Source organism: Diceros bicornis, chromosome 5 (assembly GCF_020826845.1).
Source record: "Diceros bicornis minor isolate mBicDic1 chromosome 5, mDicBic1.mat.cur, whole genome shotgun sequence".
Classification (NCBI taxonomy): Eukaryota; Metazoa; Chordata; class Mammalia; order Perissodactyla; family Rhinocerotidae; genus Diceros; species Diceros bicornis.
The window spans coordinates 25,648,242-25,671,182 of NC_080744.1; the positions used below are offsets into that span (position 1 = coordinate 25,648,242).

Below are 22,941 nucleotides of genomic sequence, written 5' to 3' on the forward strand. Positions count from 1 at the left end.
ACCGACCAGAATTGTAGCTTTCTCTTAAATTATATGAGAAAATTTTTTGAAAGTTTTGAAAAACTTTTCAATTGGTAGAAAACAAGCCACTCTTCATTTCAAGTTCTCATTAAATTTGAAGGCTAATCACCACATAACTTATTCTAATATCCTGTCCTAGTTTTCTTTCCCAATAGAAACTTATTCAGAGAAACCTCCTGGCCCCTAGAGTAAGTCATAAACTACGTATGTTTGCAAGCAAAGAGGAAAGGAGAGAAGTGGAGGATGAGTGAAGATAGGCTGGCTTGCTTTGAGGTCTATGGCTACCATGAGGTCACTATCATTTTTAAAATTAGGTATCAACTTACACTCATCAGAATGGCTATAATCAACAAGATAAGAAATAACAAATATTGCAGAGGATGTGGAGAAAAGGGAACCCTCATACACTGCTGATGGGAATGCAAACTGGTGCAGCCACTGTGGAAAATAATACAGAGATTTCTCAAAAAGTTGAAAACAGAAACACCATATGATCCAGATATCCCACTACTGGGTATTTATCCAAAGACCACAAAATCAACAATTCAAAGAGATTTATACATCCCTATGTTCACTGCAGCATTATTCATAACAGCCAAGATGTGGAAGCAACCTAAGTGCCCATCGAGGCATGAATGGATAAAGAAGTTGTTGTATCTATCTATCTATCTATCTATCTATCTATCTATCTATCTATCTATCTATCTATCTAACTAGATATAATGGAATACTACTCAGCCATAAAAAAGACAAAATTGTGCCATTTACAACAACATTGATGAAATAAGCAAAGTGAAATAAGCCAGACAGAGGAAGACAAACACCATATGATTTCACCCATATGTGGAAGATAGATAAATGGATAAGGAGAACAGATTAGTGGTTACCAGGGTGGAAGTGTGTTGAGGGGAGAGTGAAAGGGATAAAGGGGCACATACACATGGTGATGGATAAAAACTAGACTATGCAGTCTATAACACGATACAGTCTATACAGAAACTGATATATAATAATGTACACCTGAAATTTACACACTTATGAGCCAATATGACTTCAATAAAATAATTTTTAAAAATAAAATAAAATTAGAGATTTTCTACTATTGAAATTAGCCATCAGACACTCAGCCCTGCCTGAAAATGAAAAAGTTTGAGGATGAAGGAGCTGTGAGCTCCCACTTTAGCTAACAGAGGGCAGCTGGCTCACAATCCCACTCAGTCCTAGACTGAGTCAGAATGAGGAAGCTTCAACAGCCTGCTAAGTGGGATAAACCTACTGGGTGGTCCTCCGAAGCCCTTGAAATAACAAGTTCCATAACAAGAACAGAAGGGGTGGTCAGTTGTCCCTGTGGGAAGCACTTACATCGAGTATACAGAGCCTCACTCTATGCAGCATAGGATCCACTTAATGTTAGCACAGTTTCTCTAAGATTCTCAGGCTCTCCATGCACTTCCTCATTCAAGCACAGCTTCTTTTCATCCCTGCTCCATTCCAGCCAAAAGGCACTGTCAGCCAGAGCCATCGGAGATCCTCTCCCTGTCTTTTCTTCTACTATGCTCTGCTCCTCATGGACATTTGAGACCCTGACATCAAGTCATAAGTCATGTTAGAGGAGTAAAGATACATGGCTAACCTTCGATTTGCTCCAAATCCTTTTCATGAGAGTTGAAATGTAAAAAGTAAATTTTAATTGTAAAATATATATGGATTTGGGACATATGCATACTCTCCTCTTCCTTCACACACATCAGTCACAGACGGCCCTTGTCTTCTGATGTCATTAGGATCACGTGACCATTTCTGCTGATATTTCATCTGAAAGAGAATAAAATAATCCATAGTCTCTGGTGAATATGATTTTGGAAAATTAGTGAATGACAGAAGGGATATCTGGGGTCAAAGAGTAGGAAATCTGAAGGAAAGCTCAGAATGGCAACACTGGGCCAGGAGAGGAACCTGGAGATACGAGTGAAAAAGGTTCTTTATCACTCAGGGAGCAGAGATGTTTGACTATGAAAAGTGGATAGTGCTGGGGGAGGATGTGTGTAGTAGTGGCTAGATAAAGGTGAGAGTTGGTTGAATATGCAAAAAACATTAAAAGACAAACGTGAACATTGAGGAGTTTGACTTGAATAATAACAAAAGCAGTCAAATCTGGAGAACTGTTTCAAAGAGTAAAGTTACAGTGGGTATATTAGACGTTGTTGGTACCCAGCTCAAATTCTCTTAGGAACCTCATATGTGCTCATCTCCCAATTTCTGTGTGCTTTGCTGCTGGCAGCTTAGATAATAACTGACTTTTGTGGTTATACTAGAGACCAGCTCCCTTGTCTCTAAGTGGAACAAACTGTAGTAGGATTTATGCTCTAGAGCTCCTCACAAAATCAGGCTGACAGAATGTCAGGAACATCATCTGAAATCTGGCCCTTGTTTGGCCTTTTCCCTCCCCATTCAGTTGCACAAATCCTCATCTCAAGGTTGGCTTCTGGGGAACAGGACCTAAGGCAGTAGATATTAAAAAAGTTTGTTCATTATTTTCATTGATGAAAAAATAGCAGTGCTGCTCATAATTATGATATCTTCAAGAGACTTGACATACCTATTGTGTCAAGCATTGTACAAATCAACACTAATACTGTTTTCTTTTTTTTTTTTTTTAAAGATTTTATTTATTTATTTATTTTCCCCCCAAAGCCCCAGTGGATAGCCGCATGTCATAGCTGGGCATCCTTCCAGTTGCTGTATCTGGGACGCGGCCCCAGCATGGCCAGAGAAGCAGCGCGTTGGTGCGCGCCCGGGATCCGAACCCGGGCCGCCAGCAGCAGAGCGTGAGCACTTAACCGCTAAGCCACGGGGCCGGCCCTCTAATACTGTTTTCTGTTATAGAGTCAGAAACTTAGAATAGATTAGTGTTCATTTATTTTGGATAATGCCTCTAAGCACAACTAGTGTTTGATTTAAGAAAAGATATGGCTGTCCTATTTTTCATCATTAATACTCTCAGAATACATGGTTGCTTTATGATGGTAAATCATGCTGTGTTTGATAAATTATATTTATGGCAGAGTTAGACTAAGGACAAGATGATAGCTTTCTTTCTCAATGGAGAAAGTCAATGTATCTCAAAGAAAAGCTGAACTTTTGATTATCTTCTATCTAGGTCTATTTTATGAGCTAATAACATGAATAGGGGGCTGTGAATTCCATAATGGCGATGTGAGGGGATCCATGAGTACTTTCCCCAGCAAAATAACTATAACTGGTGAAAAATATTTTTTAAAAAATTAAAGTCTCTGGACATTGTCTCAAGGATATACAGTGAATAAAAAAGGTTATACAGAGAAATGTTTATTCATGAAAATCTACTAAATCTCCACAAGAACAGAAAGAGTCTGTGGCATTAGAGCCATGACCCACTCCCCACCCCCCAGCTCAGCATGATGGAAGCTCTACTTTGGGTGGATGCAGTCAAGAATGCAGGGCTCTCCCTCCCCACAGCTCCCAGTATGCACTATGGTATTTCCCTGGAGGGGCTGACCTCTGACATTTCTCATCTCCTTCAGCTTTGTTTTGCAGAAGCTCTATTGCAAGCAAGAGGAACTGAGAGGTCTAGGGCTACTTTTCACCTCCCAGCGTCTACTCAGAGGGCAGAAGCTCTAACCTAGGAATGGCAGACTGAGAAACTGGGAGTCTATTGCCCTCACCCCAGCTGACTCAGAGAGTAGTGGTTCCATACTGGGAAAGGCAAGCCAAGAAGACCGGAGAGTATTGTCCCCCACCCAGTACACTGCTCATAAAGCTGAGATGTCACTATGAGATAAGCAGGCCACTCTCCCTTCTCACAGCTCCAGAACAGTGGCACAGAGGTTATGCCAAGGGAGAGAAGCAGCTGTAAAAACAGAGAGCTCTCCCCTAGGGAAGAATTTATTTGATACAGAGCATCGGGAGGTTCAAGTTTAAGGTTGCTGCTGAAGACAAAGGAGATTTTGGTGATAAGCAATTAAGACAAGGCCAGTAGCTCAATGAGAGCCAAATGCTAAATCACAGACAACTAGTTAGAAATTTAACAGCGAGAACAGGAAAAGAGACAGCTAGGAAGAGTCTTCTGGGGGTCTGAAAAAGCCTCAAAGATGAGCCTCAAAGACTACCTGTGCAAAGGAGCTTGAATTTAATTGGGTCAGATCTTGGAACAGTTTATCTTCCCCAGGACATTGTTGAAAACAGTAGAACAATCAGCCAGCACTGAATGGAGGCTATTGGCTAGGTGTGATACAGAGGCATATAGTTTAACACAGAGATCAGGGAAAAAGATTGTCAAAGAGAGCTTTGCTAAAGCCACTATCACACTAGGATGTCTGGGCATGTATCCAACACTGTGTCCTTGGAATAACAGCATTATAGGCTGCACACTGTGGGTAAAAATGACTTAACTGAAATAGTTAAATCACTAAACAAATAAACAAGCAAACTACAAAAAAAAGCCCTAGAGGGGGTGTGGAATGGATGTCCGGAGTTTCTATAGTATATGTGGTAACCTAAATAATGGCCCCCAAAGATATCCAGGTCGTAATGCCTGGAATCTGAAAATGTAACTTTACATGGCAAGAATGACTTTGGATATGTGAGTAATTAAAGGATATTAATATGAATTATCTTGGGTTATCTGGTTAGGTCCAAAATATAATCACAAATATCCTTATACAACAGAAGTAGAAAGATATTTGACTCCAGAAAAGGAAAAAGATGTGGTGATGAAAGCAAGAAGTTGGAGCTATTCAAGAAGGAATTGTGGGCCAAGGAATCCAGGTGGCCTTCAGAAGCTAGAAAAGGTAAAGAAATGGATCCTCCCCTAGAGCTTCTAGAAGGACTCAATCCTGCAAAGACCTTGACTATGAAGCTGGGTACCTGAGAGGTACTGTAGGTACTAAACCAATTTGTTGTTTTTCCTGTTTAACTTGCGGGGTGATCCAAGGGTCTCCGGGATCTGTGAGCTTGTTTTCCAGAGGATTTGTGAGCTTGTTTTGCAGAAGAAAGAGAAAGCTTTCAAGGAGTTTGCAATCACCAAATGGCCAGCCCTCAGCAGCCACTGAAGCCTAGAAGTCAGATTGCCCAGGGGCTTATTGGTAGTGACCCCTTCGTTTCTCCAAAGCTCCCCCTGCCAAGCCCCTTAGCTTTATAAAACCCCCTGCTTTCTGTTCTTGGGGAGGTGGATTTCTGTGAACCTAGGTTCCTGCCTACTTGTTTTCGTCAATTCGAATAAATCTTTCCCCATCTCCAAGCACCTATATCTTAGTGTTTGGCTTGCTGTGCATTGGGCACACTAAGTTGAGATTAAGAGGTTCAGTATCAACTATAGTCAATGAAACTGATTTCAGACTTCTTGCAGAACCATAAGAGAGCACATTTGTTTTGTTTTAGATCAAGGTGTCAGCAAGGTTTGTTCCTTCTGAGGGCTGAGAGAGAATCTGTTCCATTCCTCTTCCCCAACTTCTGATAATTTGGTGGCAATCTTTTGTGTTCCTTGGCTTTTAGAAACATAACTCCAATCTCTGTCTTCATCTTTATGTTTTGTTCTCTCTGTGTCCCTGTCTCTATGTCCAAATTTTCTCTTTTTATAAGGACATCAGTCATATTGGATTAGGGCCCATCCTAACGACCTTGTCTTAATTTAACTAATTACGTTTGCAATGACCCTATTTCCAAATAAGGTCACATTCTGAGGTACTAGGGGTTAGAACTTCAACATATAAATTTGGGGAATGGAGAACAACTCTACCCATAACAGCAACCATAAGAAACTATGTAAAATATATTATCTGAAATGTCCAGTTCTCAAGAAAAGTTATGAGACATGGAAAGAAACAGGAAAGTATGATCTTTATACAGGAAAAAAAATGGGCAATAGGAACTGCTTTTGGAAAGGTTCAAATGTTGGACTTAGCAGATAAAGATTTCAAAACAGCTAATCTAAATATGTTAAAAGAAACTAAGGGAAGTGACGTTAAAGGAGGTAAAAGAAAGTATGACGGTGGCATCTCATAAAATAGAGAATATCTATAAAGAGGTAGAAATTGTTTTTTAAAAGGAGCAGAATGGAAATTCTGGAGTTGGAAAGTACAATAATCAAAATAAAAAATTCACTAATGGGGCTCAACAGTAGATTTGAGCTCCCAGAAGAAGGAATCAGTGAACTTGAAGGTAGATCTACAGAGAGAATACAATCTGAAAAACAGTGAAAAATGAATGAAGAAAAATGAACACAGACTCAGAGAAATATGGGGCACTACTAAGAACACCTACATATGCATAATGAGAGAACCAGAGGGAAGAAGAGAGATAAAGAAGCAGAAAAAATGTTTGAAGAAATAATGGATGAGAACTGATTTGACAAAAAACAATCTACTCATTTAAGAAGCTCAATAAATCCAAGAAGGATAAATTCAAAGAAATCCACACCCGGACACAGCAAAGTAAAGATGTTGAAAGATAAAAAGAAAATCTTGAAAGCAAAAAGAGAAAAACAGGTCTTGATATACAAAGTAACTCTAATAAAATTAACAGCTGACTTCTCAACCAAAACACTGGGCCAGAAGGCCGTGGAAAGATATATTCAAAGTAAAATATAGAAAGAAAAATATATCGTCGATGAAAAATCCTATATTGGCAAAAGTATCTTTCAAAAAGTAAGGTAATAAAAGGCATTCAAAGATAAATACAAACTGAGAGAATTCATTGTTCTAAGATCTGCCTTACAAGAAATAATAAAGGAAGTTTTTATAGCTGAAAACAATGACCTGACAGTAATTTTCATCCACACACACACACAAAAGTACACCATTAGGGGTAATTATTTAGATAATTATAAAAGACAATATAATTGCATGTTTATTCTACTTTCTTCTCTTAACCAATTTAAAGAGCAATTATATAAAACAATTCATAAATAATTGTATTATTGGGCCTATTACAAATAAAAATGTAAAATATTTGACAATAAGAGCACAAAGGAGGAAGGTACTTGCAAAACTGTATAAGAGCAGAGAAATGACACCAGAAAGTAACTTTAATCCACCAGAATTAATGAAGAGAACCAGAAATAGTAAATAAGAAAGTTAATACAAGAAATCCCATAGATACGTACTTGTTTTATTACTTTTTTCTCTCAGCTTCTTAAAATACATGAAATTATAAAGATATAAAGTAATAATTATAACAATATATTGGTGGTTTGTAACATATATAGAAGGAATATGAATAAAAATTATAGCACAAAAAATGGGGAAGAGGAAATAGAACTATACAGTAGTAACATTTCAATATCTCTCAGCTATTAAGTTAGCATACTTCTAAAGTAGATGCTAATAACTTAAGATGCATATCATAAGCTCTAAAGTAACCACTAAGAAAATTACTCAAAAATATAGTGAAAAATAATTAAAGGTATTAAAATATTATACTAGAAAATATTCACTTAATGCTAAAGAAAGCAGTAAAGAGAGAATAGAGAAACAAAAAAGACATGGGACATAAAGAAAATACAACCAGAACGACAGACATAAATTCAACTGTATCAAAATAACATTAAATGTGAATGGATTAAACAATCCAATCGAAAAAGCAGAGACTATGAAACTGGTAAAAAAAAATGATATACAACTATATGCTGTCTATAAGAGACACACTTTCAATTCAAAGATAAAAATAGGTTAAAAGTAAAAGGATGGAAAAAATATATTATGCAAGCAGCAAACATAAGAAAGGTGGAATTGCTATACTATTATTAAACAAGATAAAATTTGAACCAAAAAATTTAACTAGATATAAGAGGGATATTTTGTAAAGGTAAAGGGGCAAATCCATCAGGAAGATATGACAGTTATAAACATATATGTACCTAAAACACACCAAAATACATAAAGCAAAAATGAATAGAAATAGATAATTCAATAATAATAGCTGGAGACTTCAATATCTCACTTATAATAATAGAACAACTAGGCTGAATATCAACAAGGAAATAGAAAACTTGAACAACACTGTAAACCAGGTAGACATAACAGAAGTCTACCCAACAAAAACATAACACACTTTTTTCTCAAACATGCAGGGAACATTCTCCAGGATAGACCTTATCCTAGTACATAAAGTAAGCCTCAAGAACATGAATGGGATTTAGTTGAATGGAATATACGTTTTAAAGTTTTTCCCACAATATATGAACTTGCAGCAATTTTGTTTGTTTGCTTTGCTGCACTAGTAGGATGGGATGCAAGTGTTTGCAATTGCTTTGGGACATGTTGTGGTGAGGCTGACCTGAACATTCTCGACACACCTAGCTAAGCTAGATCATTGTCTAATAATATCTTTAACAGAGTAATTTTCCTCTTCTTTTAATTCTTTTCACTTTTTACCCTTTTAGAGTCCAGCATACTGTTGCTTAAATATTTATTTTAGTTCTGTCCTCTTGTCAACTACTCTGCTAGTTCCAAGCTAAAGGTTTATAGTACAGAAAGAGGTGTAGATTGAGAAGGAAAGATAAAAACCAAATCCCAAACCTGTAGGGCCAAGAAGTATCTGTGGTTAACATCCCACCAACGTGGGTTAGGAATATTAAGCTGCAGAAATGCTGTGTGGTGGTCTTGTGATGTGATTGTGGTTGGAGGAGGAGCTGAGCCCAGCTGAGGGTTTGTGTACAGGTTGCAGGTGCCTGGGGAGCACTGTGGCTCCACAGTACAGAAATAAATGGCTGAGTCTGTGGTCTGGGAAGAGGAAATATACAGTGAGCTGTGGCGTTCTTTAGCGACTGTCACAGCCTTTAATCTTCCATTCTGCTTTGTCCCTGAAGGAATGTGAAACAGGCTGATGAGGTGGCCCCCAGGATTTTGGCGAAACCACTGCAAGTTGCTCCCAGAGGTGGAAAAATTGCACCGCAGTGTGGAATTGGCTCCCTCCTGGAGACTCAGGGTTGGGGGACTCTGCTCCACCTGCTCTCCTCTCACATCTGTTGAGAAATGGAGAAACAGTCACAAGTGATGGTCACTGTAACACCTACAAAACCTGAAAAATACCCCCTTAGATTATGAGAAGGATAGAAAGTCTGTAAGACTTGTAAGCTCCTTTCCCTCCCTCCCTCCCTCAACAATACTGCAGCTGCTAAATCCCTTCAGATTCCCATCTGGGACAGCCCGGACTCACAGCAAACCTGGGTGCACAAAAGCCCCAGCACAGTGCTCAACAGCCTCTTCATGATGCTTTGCCTTGTTGCTCGGGACATTTTCACAACATATATTTAACTAAACCCTTGGGCAGTGAGTGTCATGACTTGGTTCTGGAACTGTTCCTGCTTCTGCAACCAATCAGCCTCACCCACAAACCATGCTAAGGCCCAGACACTCTGTGACAGGAAGCCCCACCCTCCAGCCTCACCGTGACTGATCATGGGCTGGAGGGTGCTGGAGTGAGAAGGGAAAAGAAAGGTCATTATTCTAGTACTCCAGGGGGATTTTCTGATAATCCTGGATGTAGTAAAAAGTATGAGAAGGAAAGGGAGAGGCCTCCTCAGGAGGGACAGGTACCTTGTCTATGCTAATTACAGCCTAGGGAGGATCATAGAAAGAATATTCACATTTTTAAATCCAGAAAACAAGCACGTGTTCTGACGAAAAGATTTTTACTAACCTATGAGAGTCATTCCCCCAGTCATACAAAGTAATAAGAACATAAACTTTGTGTATTGTATACTTAATGAATTCCTATTATTGGGATATACGAAATGTATGGATTGAGACTGTCCTGGAACAACCAAGACTTGTGGTAAATATTGTTATAAGAAATGAACGTAATAAGACTCTAAACTGTGGAAAAAAAAATAGAATCAATTAGGACATTACTTTTGCATATTATCCTTGCTGCTGTGTAACATATTTTGTTTTCTAATTCTTGTCTGTAAAAACTTCCTGTGGTTCATGCTTGCAGTTCAGTTCGTCTTTTTTCTTTCTAATTCCTTTGTCTTCCTCTTTTCCTCCCACTTTCCCCAATCATTACATTGCTACTTCCAAATTCCCCTTTTTTCCCTTAACTTCTCTCTCTTTCCTCTTTTTGATTTTCTAGTTTCAGGAAAGAGACAGGAAGAATATTAAAGAAAAAGTGGAATTCAATGGTTTACAAAAATTTTTGACCCTATGAAATGGAAGTTCACATTTTCCCCTGATATATAAAAATCTTAGGCAATAAAGACAAAAAATCAGAAATATCTGATTTCTATACTTTGGAATTCTCCATCTTCTGTTTTGCTTTATATGATTCAGATCCAGGAGTCCTTTCTGATAGATACACATAAAGATAATGGCATAGATAAAGATAATGATAACAATGTAAATATAGATGTATGCATTACAGTTATAGGCTTCTAGTACTTGATCTAGGGAATAAAGCAGAGGTTTTAATTGAAAGGAATATTCAGCAAGAAGCATATTTTTTTGTGTGCTGATAATGATTAGTTTTTCCTTACACACAATTATTCTCCCCTCTTCACTAGCCCCCATTTGCACATTCAGAGAATTTCTCAAATCTTTCAACAAATATTCACAACTAGGTCCCACAGGGTAGTCCCTGGGCTTAAGAAAAGCCTATAGTGCCTCCTAATGGGCTAAAACCTTAAGAGATGATCACTTCTCACTCAGCAGACAGACATAGCTCAGCCCAGCTGGCTTTTCCAGGGCTGTACCTGTGGAATGACTTGAAGCCACAGAACTGCCCACAAGGATGGACAATACCGTAAATAGGGCCAGGAGTGCCCACAGTGCCTTTTTATGAAAATAAATTCTTTAATATAATATAATTTTATGTAATGATATGAAAACAATTCATTTAATTCTTACCTACAAACTGATAAAAAATGAACCCTCCAATGTGATCCAGTTTAGCCAATATATTTAAGCGAGTTATAGAGCTGGGACAATAAAAAATGAGTTAGACCCTGTAACTTCCTTCAGAGAGCTCGTGATAGAATGGAGGAGACAAACATCTCTGTATACCTAGTAAAGGCCTAAAGGATGCCATAATAGAAGCATGCCATGAATACTACCATGAATAACACCAAGAGAGTAACAATTATTTCAAGCCTGTATTACAGAGACAACTCAATGGAAGGTGTGATACAGTATGCCTTCTGTGGAAGTGACAAGGGAGGATAGTAACAAAAGGAAAGATGAGTGATCTTTGAAAGGTGACCCTTTATTTTAAATACAAGGAACAAAGAAGACGAGCAAGTATGTGGAGAGGGCCGCGGATCACAAACACACACACACACAAATAAATGGACTAAAGAACATGGGGTGTCTGCGTCACTTGGGTCCAGGCACAATCTGTAACCTTTCACAACTACTAACACACTTCAGGCTCAAGGAAAAATGCTTATTCACATCAGTTGCCCTTGAAACTGTATTTGAATATCAGAAAAATCTATGGATTGTGCTGCTGCTGACATTGAGGACTGGCTTTGATTTGGAATTTGGGGGGATTTTAGGGAAGAGAAAAGAAAAATTAATTAGCCCAGTCTTTCTTCTCAGATGGCATGGATGTCATAGATTCTAGCATAAGAAAATATTGCTTCCTGGGAGAGCTGAGGATTCATTTTCTTTCTCTTTTATTTGCTCATCTGTGCTTGTAAAGGGCACTCGTGAATCAGCACAGTATTCACAACAGTTGCCCATGATGGCTGGAACACTTTGCTGTCTTAAACAGTATTACTTTAAAGTTGTATATATTTATTCTAGGCTGAACCTGCGTAGAGAGTGATATTGATTATTTACTTTAGCAACTAGATGGATGTTGAAACTAGAACTGTGAACAGTTTTATTTTTATAAAAAATATTTATAATTGTTTTAAAATAAATTTTAAACAAAATTTCAGTTTTAAATACATCTTATTAAAACTGTTGATTATTAGTTATTATTTGTATTTTGCTTTTTAGCTTTAGCAGATTATTTTAAAAGAAAAATAACTGTTTTTGAAAACATATGAAAATTTTAGTTTGTGCTCTTGTCTCATACTAATCTTGTCTCATATTAATAATAATAATCCTTTGTAAATGGATTTGGAGGTAAAGGGATGGAAAATGAGGACCTCTGTATTTTTACTGAAGTAGAGAGTGAAGTGATCTGCAGACACTGAAGATCAGATGAACTGTTCAAGGATGTTGCAAATGTTTACTAATGGCTCTGTGAGAAATAGTGTAGAAAAGTAAGTAAAGATGATTAAGGTTTCGATAACTATTATCGGCTACTCAGCAGGTATTACAGCAATTGACTTAGAAGGGGGAAAAAGGGAAAAAGGGAACATGGGTGGGTCTGATGAGGAAAGAGTGGGTCACTCATAGAACAACCAACCCCGAGATTCCACATGGAACTTTAGCATGACTGTGTTTAATTTAGAATGCCTGGTACTGCGGGCCGCTGGATAAAGAAAGTGTTCTTTCCTTCATACTATATTATCTTTGGAAAGATCACCTTGTACACATCCTTAAATGCTAGCTTTAAGTCCGCCAATGTCAAATATTTTAGTCAAAGTGTTGAAGTTCTTTGAGGAAAGAAGCTTCTCAGGATACTAGTAAAATAATCTGGAAATAATGCTTTTGAAATAAGCAATTGTCCTGGATTTTCTGATTGCTTGAGAGATGAGATTAGTACTGTAAAGTAATTCTCTGATTTGCCTTGTACCAACTCACACGGCCAACCTCAGGCCATCTTAGCCCATCACTATTTCAGAGGATATGGGAGCAAGTAACTTCCTCTAGCTTGTTGAAAATCCTATAGTTTCATTCCCTTCAGAATCCTGACTCTAGAATAAAAATGCTGCAATTCAGAAAACAGTACTTTCCTTTGGAAAATGGAAAAAGAAAGAAAAACATCTAAGATTTCCATAGAAACTAAACACTTCCCAGGATTCTGTACTCTCTGTACTGTTAGCCTTCAAGGAACATGACAAATTCCTGAATATAATTCAGGCTGAGACCCTGAGTCTTTTAAGCTACAATGTGTCAGGAGGTATGTATTTAGCTCCCCATGCTGTTCCAGGCACTCTGTCACTCAGAGCACAGAAGTAATTGGCCGAGTCACTCCAATGGGCTGAGGGTTTCCTCAGGTGGAAGGAGGTTTCACTCTTCCTAAATTAGGCCTCAAAACTGTTGATGTCTGAAACAAGGCTGTTTCCAGATGTGTACTTCAGGAGAAGCTGGAGTCCTTAGTTGGGATATTGCACGTACCAGAAGAGATAAGGTGGAACACAAGAGGAATTTTTGTACCTCAGCTCTGGAGGGGATCCTTCAGAGACGGTGATATGGACGCCAGGGTCCACAGGGACGTCAGGTGATGTGGATCACTGACTGAGCTCTGGTTCCTCCTGAAACATCAATGCTGTATCAATGAACTCAGCTGAAACAAAAAGTCTCCATTAGGAGTCAAACCAGAACAATGTTCCATTTGTGGACTAGGGAGTAAATGGCATGGTACTCACTCAGGAACAGGAGCACCCCAAGCATCAAGGTGAACACCAAGGTCATGACTGAGCAGTGAAGAAGCAGGGAGCTCCTTTCTGGGAGATTCCCCACAAACAAATAAAAACCTGATGACTGGGGGACTTGAACCCAGGTTGCTCTGAGGCTGAGGAAGAATGACAGGGGATTTAGACTTCTTAGAGACGTGGTAGGGACTGTTAGAAAGAGATGCTCTCTTGACAAAACTGCCCACCTCTGGTGTCTGAGGTTCTTTATGTGTCCCTCTCTAAAAAATGTGGTCAGAACACTTCTTTAAGCTGTAGGAAAGGAAGGTTTTTGTGAGTTTATTCTGATCTCTTAGAATTTCCAATTTAGGCAACAATGCCCTCCAGAGGCTAAATAGAGAGCAAAGGAGAAGTTCACAGTTTCTGTGAACCTTCTTCACCTACTTCCTGCCCTACTGTGGTTGAATTTCAAAGCATTATGATTTTGTACAGAGAAGGATTTATGTTTTGTAGGCCCTGAAACTTATAAAACGGGGGCTTTTTAAAATAACTAAAAATTATGAATAAAAATTGGATAAAAATAATCTTTTAGAATGAGAAATCAAATCATAACAAACTACAAATTTTAAAAACCAAATACCACAAACATCATAAAATCTGGAAAATTACATAATATTTTGTTACTTATTTCCCTGACACATTTCTATAATACTTTTTGTTTCTATATTATTTTGGCTCCATACTTCTTAATTGTCACTTCATGTGACAATAAATTGTAATATTTCCTATATAGAAAAAAGAAAGATAATTCAGTCTTTACTCCTAGCATGTCTATCAAAAAAATTTTTTTCTTTTAAATTCACAGTGCATTATGAAAACACCACATAAATTTTTGAGGTCATAGTCAAATTTTGTAAAATATGTCTTAAGTTACAATATGCTGTAAGATTTCATTACATTTCAGGTTTTCTTATGCTATAATGAATCCTAAATATTATGAACTGATGATACTCATTAACCAGTTTAATAAGCCTGTTTTAGTTACCCATTGTTGTGTATCAAATTACTATAAACTTTAAGACTTAGAACAACACCCATTTATTATCTTCTGGTTTCTGTAGGTCAGAAGTCTGGGCATAACTAAGCATCAAATTATGTTTATTTCTCTCTAAAACCATTGTACTAATATTGTTTATTTAAAACCCATGTTTAAGGGGGTGAACTCAAGATGGCGGCGTAAGCAGACTCAGAACTCACCTCCTCCCGTGGACACAGCCAATTTACAACTACTCGTGGAAAAATTACCCCTGAGACAGAACTGAAAACTGGATAAGAGGAACTCCTGCAACAACGGACAATCCTAATTGAGGTGGAAGAGGCAGAGACTTCCTTCCAGGAAAGGAAAAACGCCGCCTTCACAAGCCACCAGCTTCACGGCCACCGGCTGCCAGGAGCAGCGCACAGGTACGCAGACCTCCCTGGAGGAGTGGGGCCGAGCCAGGAGTGCCCCTGCTGTGGGCATTTTGTGGAGCCAGCACAATCGAGACCAGCGGCATAATATCTGACTGTGCCTGCTACTAAAACATTGGGGAGTACCCCAAGAAAAGCTGGTTCACAAAGAAACTAAAACCGGCTCTTAAAGGGCCCGCGCGCAAACTCACCCGTTACAGAAAGCATCCTAAAATCACCAGAAAGAAAGGTGCACAGTGCTGTGGTGAAAAGAGACTCACCTAATAGGCCCTGAGTGCATCTCAATGAGAGGTGAGACCTCTCCAGGGACTGGGACATTGGCGGTGGCCATTGTTGTGGCCTGGTGTGGGCGTGCTGACACAGGGCCATTGGAGTTCTCCCTCAGGCCTGCTAGCCCAGGTCTGCCCCACCCTCTAGAGCACAGATTTAATCCAGCTCAGCCAGGGCAGGCAGCCCACCCTAGAGACTGGCCCCACCCAACAACAAGCCCTCAGGCAATTTGTGGGCCTGCATAGATTGGTGACTGAATTCTCTGCAGCCTGGCAACTGAGCCGACTTTAGCAGGACAGGGTGTGCACAAGGAGCGGGTGGAGAGTGTGGGGCAGTGGTGGAGTGTGTGGGGCTCCCACTGTGGAGAGACTGGGTCCGCTTCGGGAGGTCGGGGCGTGCACACGGGGCAGGACTGTGTTGACTGTGTGTGTGGACCTGTGAGCGGCAGGGCTTGTCAGCTGCAGAAGACTTGTGCTTCTCAAAAACCCACATAGGGGGTTTGCCCCACCTTCCAAAGCCTGAAACAATTGGGTGCTCCTGTGCCTGAGGCCAGCCCCACCCAGCTGCAATCCTCAGACAGCTGACAAGAGACCTAATAGGCTAGAGGCTTACAGCAATTGTAAGGCCCTGAGACTAACAACCTGCCATGCTGGGGGCCTATTCACTTAAAAGAAATACTGCAACACAAATGTGGTATTAGAACTTGCAGCCAGCTGTGCTGGGGCTCCCCACACCTGATAAAGAGACTGAAGGGCCCACAACAACTACAAGCAGCTGAGCATTACAACAGCTGGCCAGGAGCATAACTCGGCCTCCCTGGGCGCCTACAGGGAAAGCAAACAGACAACAGCAGAAGGACACACGTAGCCCACATAGGGGTCACCCCTGGAACATTGAGAACTGAGGGAAGCACACTGCAGGACTCCTAAGACATCACTTGTATAAGGTCACCTATCTAAGAGCAGGAGATGTAGCTGACCTACCTAATACATAGACATAAGCACAGGGAAAGAGCCAAAATGAGGAGGCAAAAAAATACATTCCAAGTAAGGGAACAGGACAAAACCCCAGAAAAGGAACTAAGTGAAACAGAAATGAGCAACCTACCTGACAGAGAGTTCAAACAAAGAGTGTTAAGGATGTTCACTGATCTAGGGAGAAGAATAGATGAACTCAGTGAGAATGTCAACAAAGAAATGGAAGATAGAAAAAAGAACCAATCAGAAATGAAGAATACAATACTGGAAATGAAAAATTCATTAGAGGGACTCAAAAGCAGAGTAGAGGATACAGAAGAACAAATCTGTGAGCTGGACGAAAGACTAGAAGAAATTACCCAAGCTGAACAGGTAAAAGAGAAAAGAATTAAAAAGAGTGAGGACATTCTAAGGGACCTCTGGGACAACATCAAGCGCACTAACATCTGTGTTATAGGTGTCCCGGAAGGAGAAGAGCGAGACAAGGGGGCAGAGAATCTATTTCAAGAAATAATAGATGAAAACTTCCCTAACCTAAGGAAGGAAACAGACACCCAGGTACAGGAAGCACAGAGAGCCCCAAACAAGATAAACCCAAAGAGGCCCACACCAAGACACATCATAATCAAAGTGTCCAGAATAAAAGATAAAGAGAGAATCCTAAAAGCCGCAAGAGAATGTCAAGTTACATACAAAGGAAACCCCATAAGGATATCAGCTGACTTCTCAGCAGAAACCTTACAGGCTAGAAGAGAATGGCACGATATATTTAAAGTGCTAAAAGGAAAAAACTTTTAGCCAAGAATACTCTACCCAGCAAGGTTATCATTCAAAATGGAAGGAGAGATCAAAAATTTCCCAAACAGGCAAAAATTAAAGGAGTTTGTCACCAAGAAACCAGTGCTACAAGAAATGTTCAAGGGACTGATTTAAGGGGAAAAGAGAAGACCACAAATAGGAAAAATTATCTATTTCCATGATAAGAACGTAATGGATACAAATGCACAAAAAAGAGGTTAGATATGATATCAAAAACATGAGGGAGGAAGGGAGTTAAAGAGTACAGCTTTCAGACAGAGGTCAAACTAAAGTGACCATCAATTCTGTATAGAATAGGAAAGGAACAGAGAAGGACTACTAAAACACTGAGAAAAAAAAAAGTTAAAAAATGGCAGTAAGTACATACTTATCAATAGCTACTTTAAATGTCAATGGACTAAATGCTCCAATTAAAAGGCATAGGATGGCTGATTGGATAAAAAAACAAGACCCATATATATGCTGCGTACAAGAGACACACTTCAGACCTAAAGACACTCACAAACTGAAAGTGAAGGGATGGAAAAAGATAGTCCACGCAAATGGCAATGAACAGAAAGCTGGGGTAGCAGTACTCATATCAGACAAAATAGACTTAAAACAAAAACTGTAAAAAGAGACAAGGGCATTACATAATGATCAAGGGAACAATCCAACAAGAGGATATAACACTTGTAAATATGCACCCAATGTAGGTGCACCTAAATATATAAAGCAACTATTAACAGACATAAAAACAGAAACAGACAGTAACACGATAATAGTAGGGGACTTTAACTCTCCATTTACACCAACGGATAGATCATCCAAACAGAAGATCAATAAGGAAACATTGGCCTTAAATGACACACTAGAACAGATAGACCTAGTAGATATATACAGAACATTCCATCCAAAAACCGAAGAATACAAGTTCTTTTCAAATGCACATGGAACATTCTCCAGGATTGATCACATATTAGGCCACAACACAAGTCTCCATAAATTTAAGAAGATTGAAATAATACCAAGCATCTTTTCTGACCACAACGATATGAAACTAGAAATCAGCTATAGGAAGAAAATCAGAAAAGCCACAAATACGTGGAGATTAAACAAAATGCTACTGAACAACGACTGGGTTAACGAAGAAATCAAAGAAGAAATAAAAAAATACCTGGAGACAAAAGAAAATGAAAATATGACATGCCAGAACTTATGGGATACAGCAAAAGCGGTTCTAAGAGGGAAGTTTATAGCAATACAGGCCTATCTCAACAAACAAGAAAATTCTCAAATAAACAATCTAACAATGCAACTAAAGGAACTGGAAAAAGAAGAACAAACAAAGCCCCAAATCAGTAGCAGAAGGGAAATAATAAAAATCAGGGCAGAAATAAATGAAATAGAGACCAAAAAAACAATAGAAAAAATTAATAAAACCAAGAGCTGGTTCTTTGAAAAGATCAACAAAATTGACAAACCTTTACCTAGACTCACCAAGAAAAAAAGAGAGAAGGCACAAATAAGTAAAATCAGAAATTAAAGAGGAGAGGTTACAACAGACATCTCAGAAATACAGAAGATTATAAGAGAATACTATGAAAAGCTATATGCCAACCAATTCGACAATCTGGAAGAAATGGATAAATTCTTAGAATCATACAACCTTCCAAAACTGGATCAAGAAGAAGTAGAGAATTTGAATAGACCAATCACCAGTAAGGAGACCGAAACAGTAATCACAAACCTCCCAAAAATAAAAGTCCAGGACCAGACGGCTTCCCTGGGGAATTCTACCAAACATTCAAAGAAGACTTAATACCTATCCTTCTCAAACTCTTCCAAAATATTGAGGAGGATGGGAAGCTCCCTAACTCATTCTACGAAGCTGACATTACCCTGATACCAAAACCAGACAAGGAAAACACAAAAAAAGAAAATTACAGGCCAATAACACTGATGAACATCGATGCAAAAATCCTCAACAAAATACTAGCAAATTGCATACAGCAATACGTTAAAAAGATTATACACCATGATCAAGTGGGATTTATTCCAGATATGCAGGGATGGTTTAACATTCGCAAATCAATCAACGTAATACACCACATTAATAAAATGAAGAATAAAAATCACATGATCATCTCAATAGATGCAGAGAAAGCATTTGACAAGATACAGCATCCATTTATGATAAAAACTCTGAATAAAATGGGTATAGAAGGAAAGTGCCTCAACATAATAAAGACCATATATGAGAAACCCACAGCTAATATCATCCTCAATGGTGAAAAATTGAAAGCTATCCCTCTAAGAACAGGAACCAGACAAGGATGCCCACAGTCAGCACTCCTATTTAACATAGTACTGGAAGTTCTAGCCGGAGCAATCAGGCAAGAGAAAGAAATAAAAGGGATCCAAATTGGAAAGGAAGAAGTGAAACTGTCACTATTTGCAGATGACATGATTTTATATATAGAAAACCCTAAAGAATCCACCAGAAAACTTTTAGAAGTAATAAACGAATACGATAAATTTGCAGGATACAAAATCAACATACAAAAATCAGTTGCATTTCTGTACACTAACAACGAAGTAGCAGAAAGAGAAATTAAGAATACAATCCCATTTACAATTTCAACAAAAAGAATAAAATACCTAGGAATAAACTTAACCAAAGAGGTGAAAGATCTGTACACCGAAAACTATAAAACATTTCTGAAAGAAATTGAAGAAGACACAAAGAAATGGAAAGATATTCTGTGCTCTTGGATTGGAAGAATTAACATAGTTAAGATGTCCATACTTCCTAAAGCAATCTATAGATTCAATGCAATCCCTATCAAAGTTCCAACAACATTTTTCACAGAAATAGAACAAAGAATCCTAAAATTTATATGGAACAACAAAAGACCCCGAATAGCTAAAGGAATCCTGAGAAAAAAAGAACAAAGCTGAAGGTATCACACTCTCTGATTTCAAAATATACTACAAAGCTATAGTAACCAAACAGCATGGTGCTGGCACAAAAACAGACACACAGATCAATGGAATAGAATCGAAAGCCCAGAAATAAACCCACACATCTATGGACAGCTAATCTTTAACAAAGGAGCCAAGAACATACAATGGGGAAAAGAAAGTCTCTTCAACAAATGGTGTTGGGAAAACTGGATAGCCACATGCAAAAAAATGAAAGTAGACCCTTACCTTACACCATACACAAAAATTAACTCCAAATGGATTAAAGCCTTGAATGTAAGACCTGAAACTATGAAACTTCTAGAAGAAAACATAGGCAGTACGCTCTTTGATGTTGGTCTTTGCAACATCTTTTCAAGCATCATGTCCCACCGGGCAAGAGAAACAATAGAAAAAATAAACAAATGAGTCTACGTCAAACTAAACAGCTTCTGTACAGCAAAGGAAACAATCAAAAAAACGAAAAGACAACCTAACAATTGGGAGAAGATATTTGCAAACCATACATCTGATAAGGGCTTAATCTCCAAAATATATAAAGAACTCATGCATCTCAACAACAAAAAAACTACCAACCCAATTAAAAAATGGGCAAAAGACCTGAACAGACATTTCTCCAAAGAACATATACAGATGGCCAACAGACACATGAAAAGATGTTCAAAATGACTATCAGGGAAATGCAAATCAAAACTACAATGAGATATCACCTCATGCCCGTCAGAATGGCTATAATTAACAAGACAGGAAACAACATGTGTTGGAGAGGATGTGGAGAGAAGGGAACTCTCATACACTGCTGGTGGGAGTACAAAGTGGTGCAGCCACTCTGGAAAACAGTATGGAGATTCCTCAAAAAATCAAGGATAGAACTACCATATGATCCAGCTATTCCACTGCTGGGTATTTATCCAAAGAACTTGAAAACATCAATTTGTAAAGGTACATGCACCCCTGTGTTCATTGCAGCGTTATTCACAATAGCCAAGACTTGGAAGCAACCTAAGTGCCCATCAAGGGACGAATGGATATAGAAGCTGTGCTATATATACACAATGGAATTCTACTCAGCCATAAGAAACGATGAAATCCAGGCATTTGTGACAACATGGATGGACATTGAGGGTATAATGCAAAGTGAAATAAGACAGAGGGAGAAGATCAAATACCGTATGATTTCCTTCATTAAGTAGTAGATAATAACAACAATAAACAAACACATAGGGACAGAGATTGGATTGGTGGTTACCAGAGGGGAAGGGGGGAGGGAGGAAGGCAAAAGGGATAATTCGGTACATGTGTGTGGTGATGGGTTGTAATTAGTATTTTGGTGGTGAACATGATGTAATCTATGCAGAAATAGAAGTATAATGGTGTACACCTGAAATTTTTACAATGTTATAAACCAATGCTACTGCAATAAACAAAAATTTAAAACCCATGTTTAAATGCAGAATTATGCAGTGCATCAAAACTGCATTTAATGTACAAAATTGAAATCATAAAGAGTATGTTCTCTGACTACAATGGAATAAAATTATAAATAAATAACAGAAAGATAAGAGTCAAATCTCCATATACTTGGAAATTAAACAACAAATATTTTAATAATCTAAGGGTCACAGAAAATGTCTCACAGGAAATCAAACATACATTGAACTCCATGGAAATGAAATTAAAATGTATCAAAATTTATCAGATACAGCCAAAGCAGTGCTGAGAGGGAAATTTGTAGTACTAAATGCAAATATTAGAAAAGAATGAAAGTCTCACTTCAATTATTTAAGCTCACATCTCAAGAACCTAGGCAAAAAAATTAATACAAAACAGTCATGAGAAAAGAAATAATAAAGATAAAAGCAGAAATCAATGAAATCAAAAACAAAAAAATAGAGAAAATCAATAAAACAAAGAGTTGGATCTTTAAAAAGGTCAGTAAACTAACAAACTTCTATCTAGCAAAACAGACAAAGAAAACAGTGGGTAAGATGTAGGCAGGCTAACTAGAAGGGGGGCATCCTATGTGATTGGTTAGGGGTGAATATTTGCCTTTCTCCCGTGGGTCCTGATTTGGATGAACCTCTTAAACATTATGCCAAGTGAAAGAGGCCATACACAAAAGACCACATATTGCGTGATTCCATTTATATGAAATGTACAGAACAGGTAAATCCATAGAGACAGAAAGCAGGTTCGTGGTTGCCAGGGGCTGGGGGGAGGGAGAATGGTGAGGAACTGCTTAATGGGTATGTGGTTTCCTTTTGGGATGATAACAAGGTTTGAAGCTAGATAGGTGTGGTGGTTGTACAACATTGTGAATGTACTAGGTGACACTTAATTGTTCACTTTAAAAGAGTGAACTGTATGGCATGTGAATTAATCTCAATAAAGCCATCATTTATACTGAAGGTGGTAAAAATCTAAAGATCAAAGAATTCACAATTTAACTTCAGATCATTATATCAGGTCATGTATATTTAATTGATTCTATCTGGAGAGAGTCTATTTAAAAAACCCTTAATGGAGAAAGGTCTTCAGCTTCAAGACGGCACGTGGTTGCAGCCCCAGCCACAGAGTTTGGGTGTTGGTGACAGGTGCCCATTGTGCACTGTGCCTCACAGCACAGAGGTAGGTGGCTGAGTCGTTGGGCTGAGAAGTTGCAAGGTACAGAGCACTATGTCTTGACAACTTGTCCAACAAGGCTTTAATTCTTCCACTTGTTTGCTCTCTCTGATTTGACTGAATTAATAACAGAGAAGCGAGCCCTTTCCCAGGGTCCTGCCTGAATCACTGAAGGAAGTAGATAGCGCTATCAGTGTAGCTGCAGTTCAGAGCCAATCTGTCCCCTTCCAGGACACTCAGAGCTTCAGGACTCTGCTCCACCTCCTGTTTACTGCTCACCCCTGTTCAGAGAGAGAA

At 38.6% G+C, this 22,941-nt stretch overlaps 1 protein-coding gene, 1 long non-coding RNA gene and 1 gene segment (V, D, J or C); all 3 read right to left on the reverse strand.

Annotated features, from left to right (window-relative positions):
• Positions 1 to 22,941, reverse strand: part of LOC131405801 (M1-specific T cell receptor alpha chain-like) — a 584,807-nt gene that overhangs the window by 509,231 nt on the left and 52,635 nt on the right. The gene's annotated exons all lie outside the window — the stretch shown is intronic.
• LOC131405803 (uncharacterized) lies at positions 787 to 13,836 on the reverse strand. Its single transcript, XR_009220024.1, has 3 exons — positions 13,538 to 13,836; positions 13,326 to 13,423; positions 787 to 1,836 (listed from the first exon to the last, which is right to left on the reverse strand). It is a non-coding gene; the product is annotated as an uncharacterized LOC131405803 (long non-coding RNA).
• LOC131405798 (T cell receptor alpha variable 22-like) lies at positions 8,438 to 9,437 on the reverse strand. The segment is given in 2 exon segments: positions 8,438 to 9,022; positions 9,217 to 9,437. Coding segments are annotated over 2 exon segments (582 nt in total).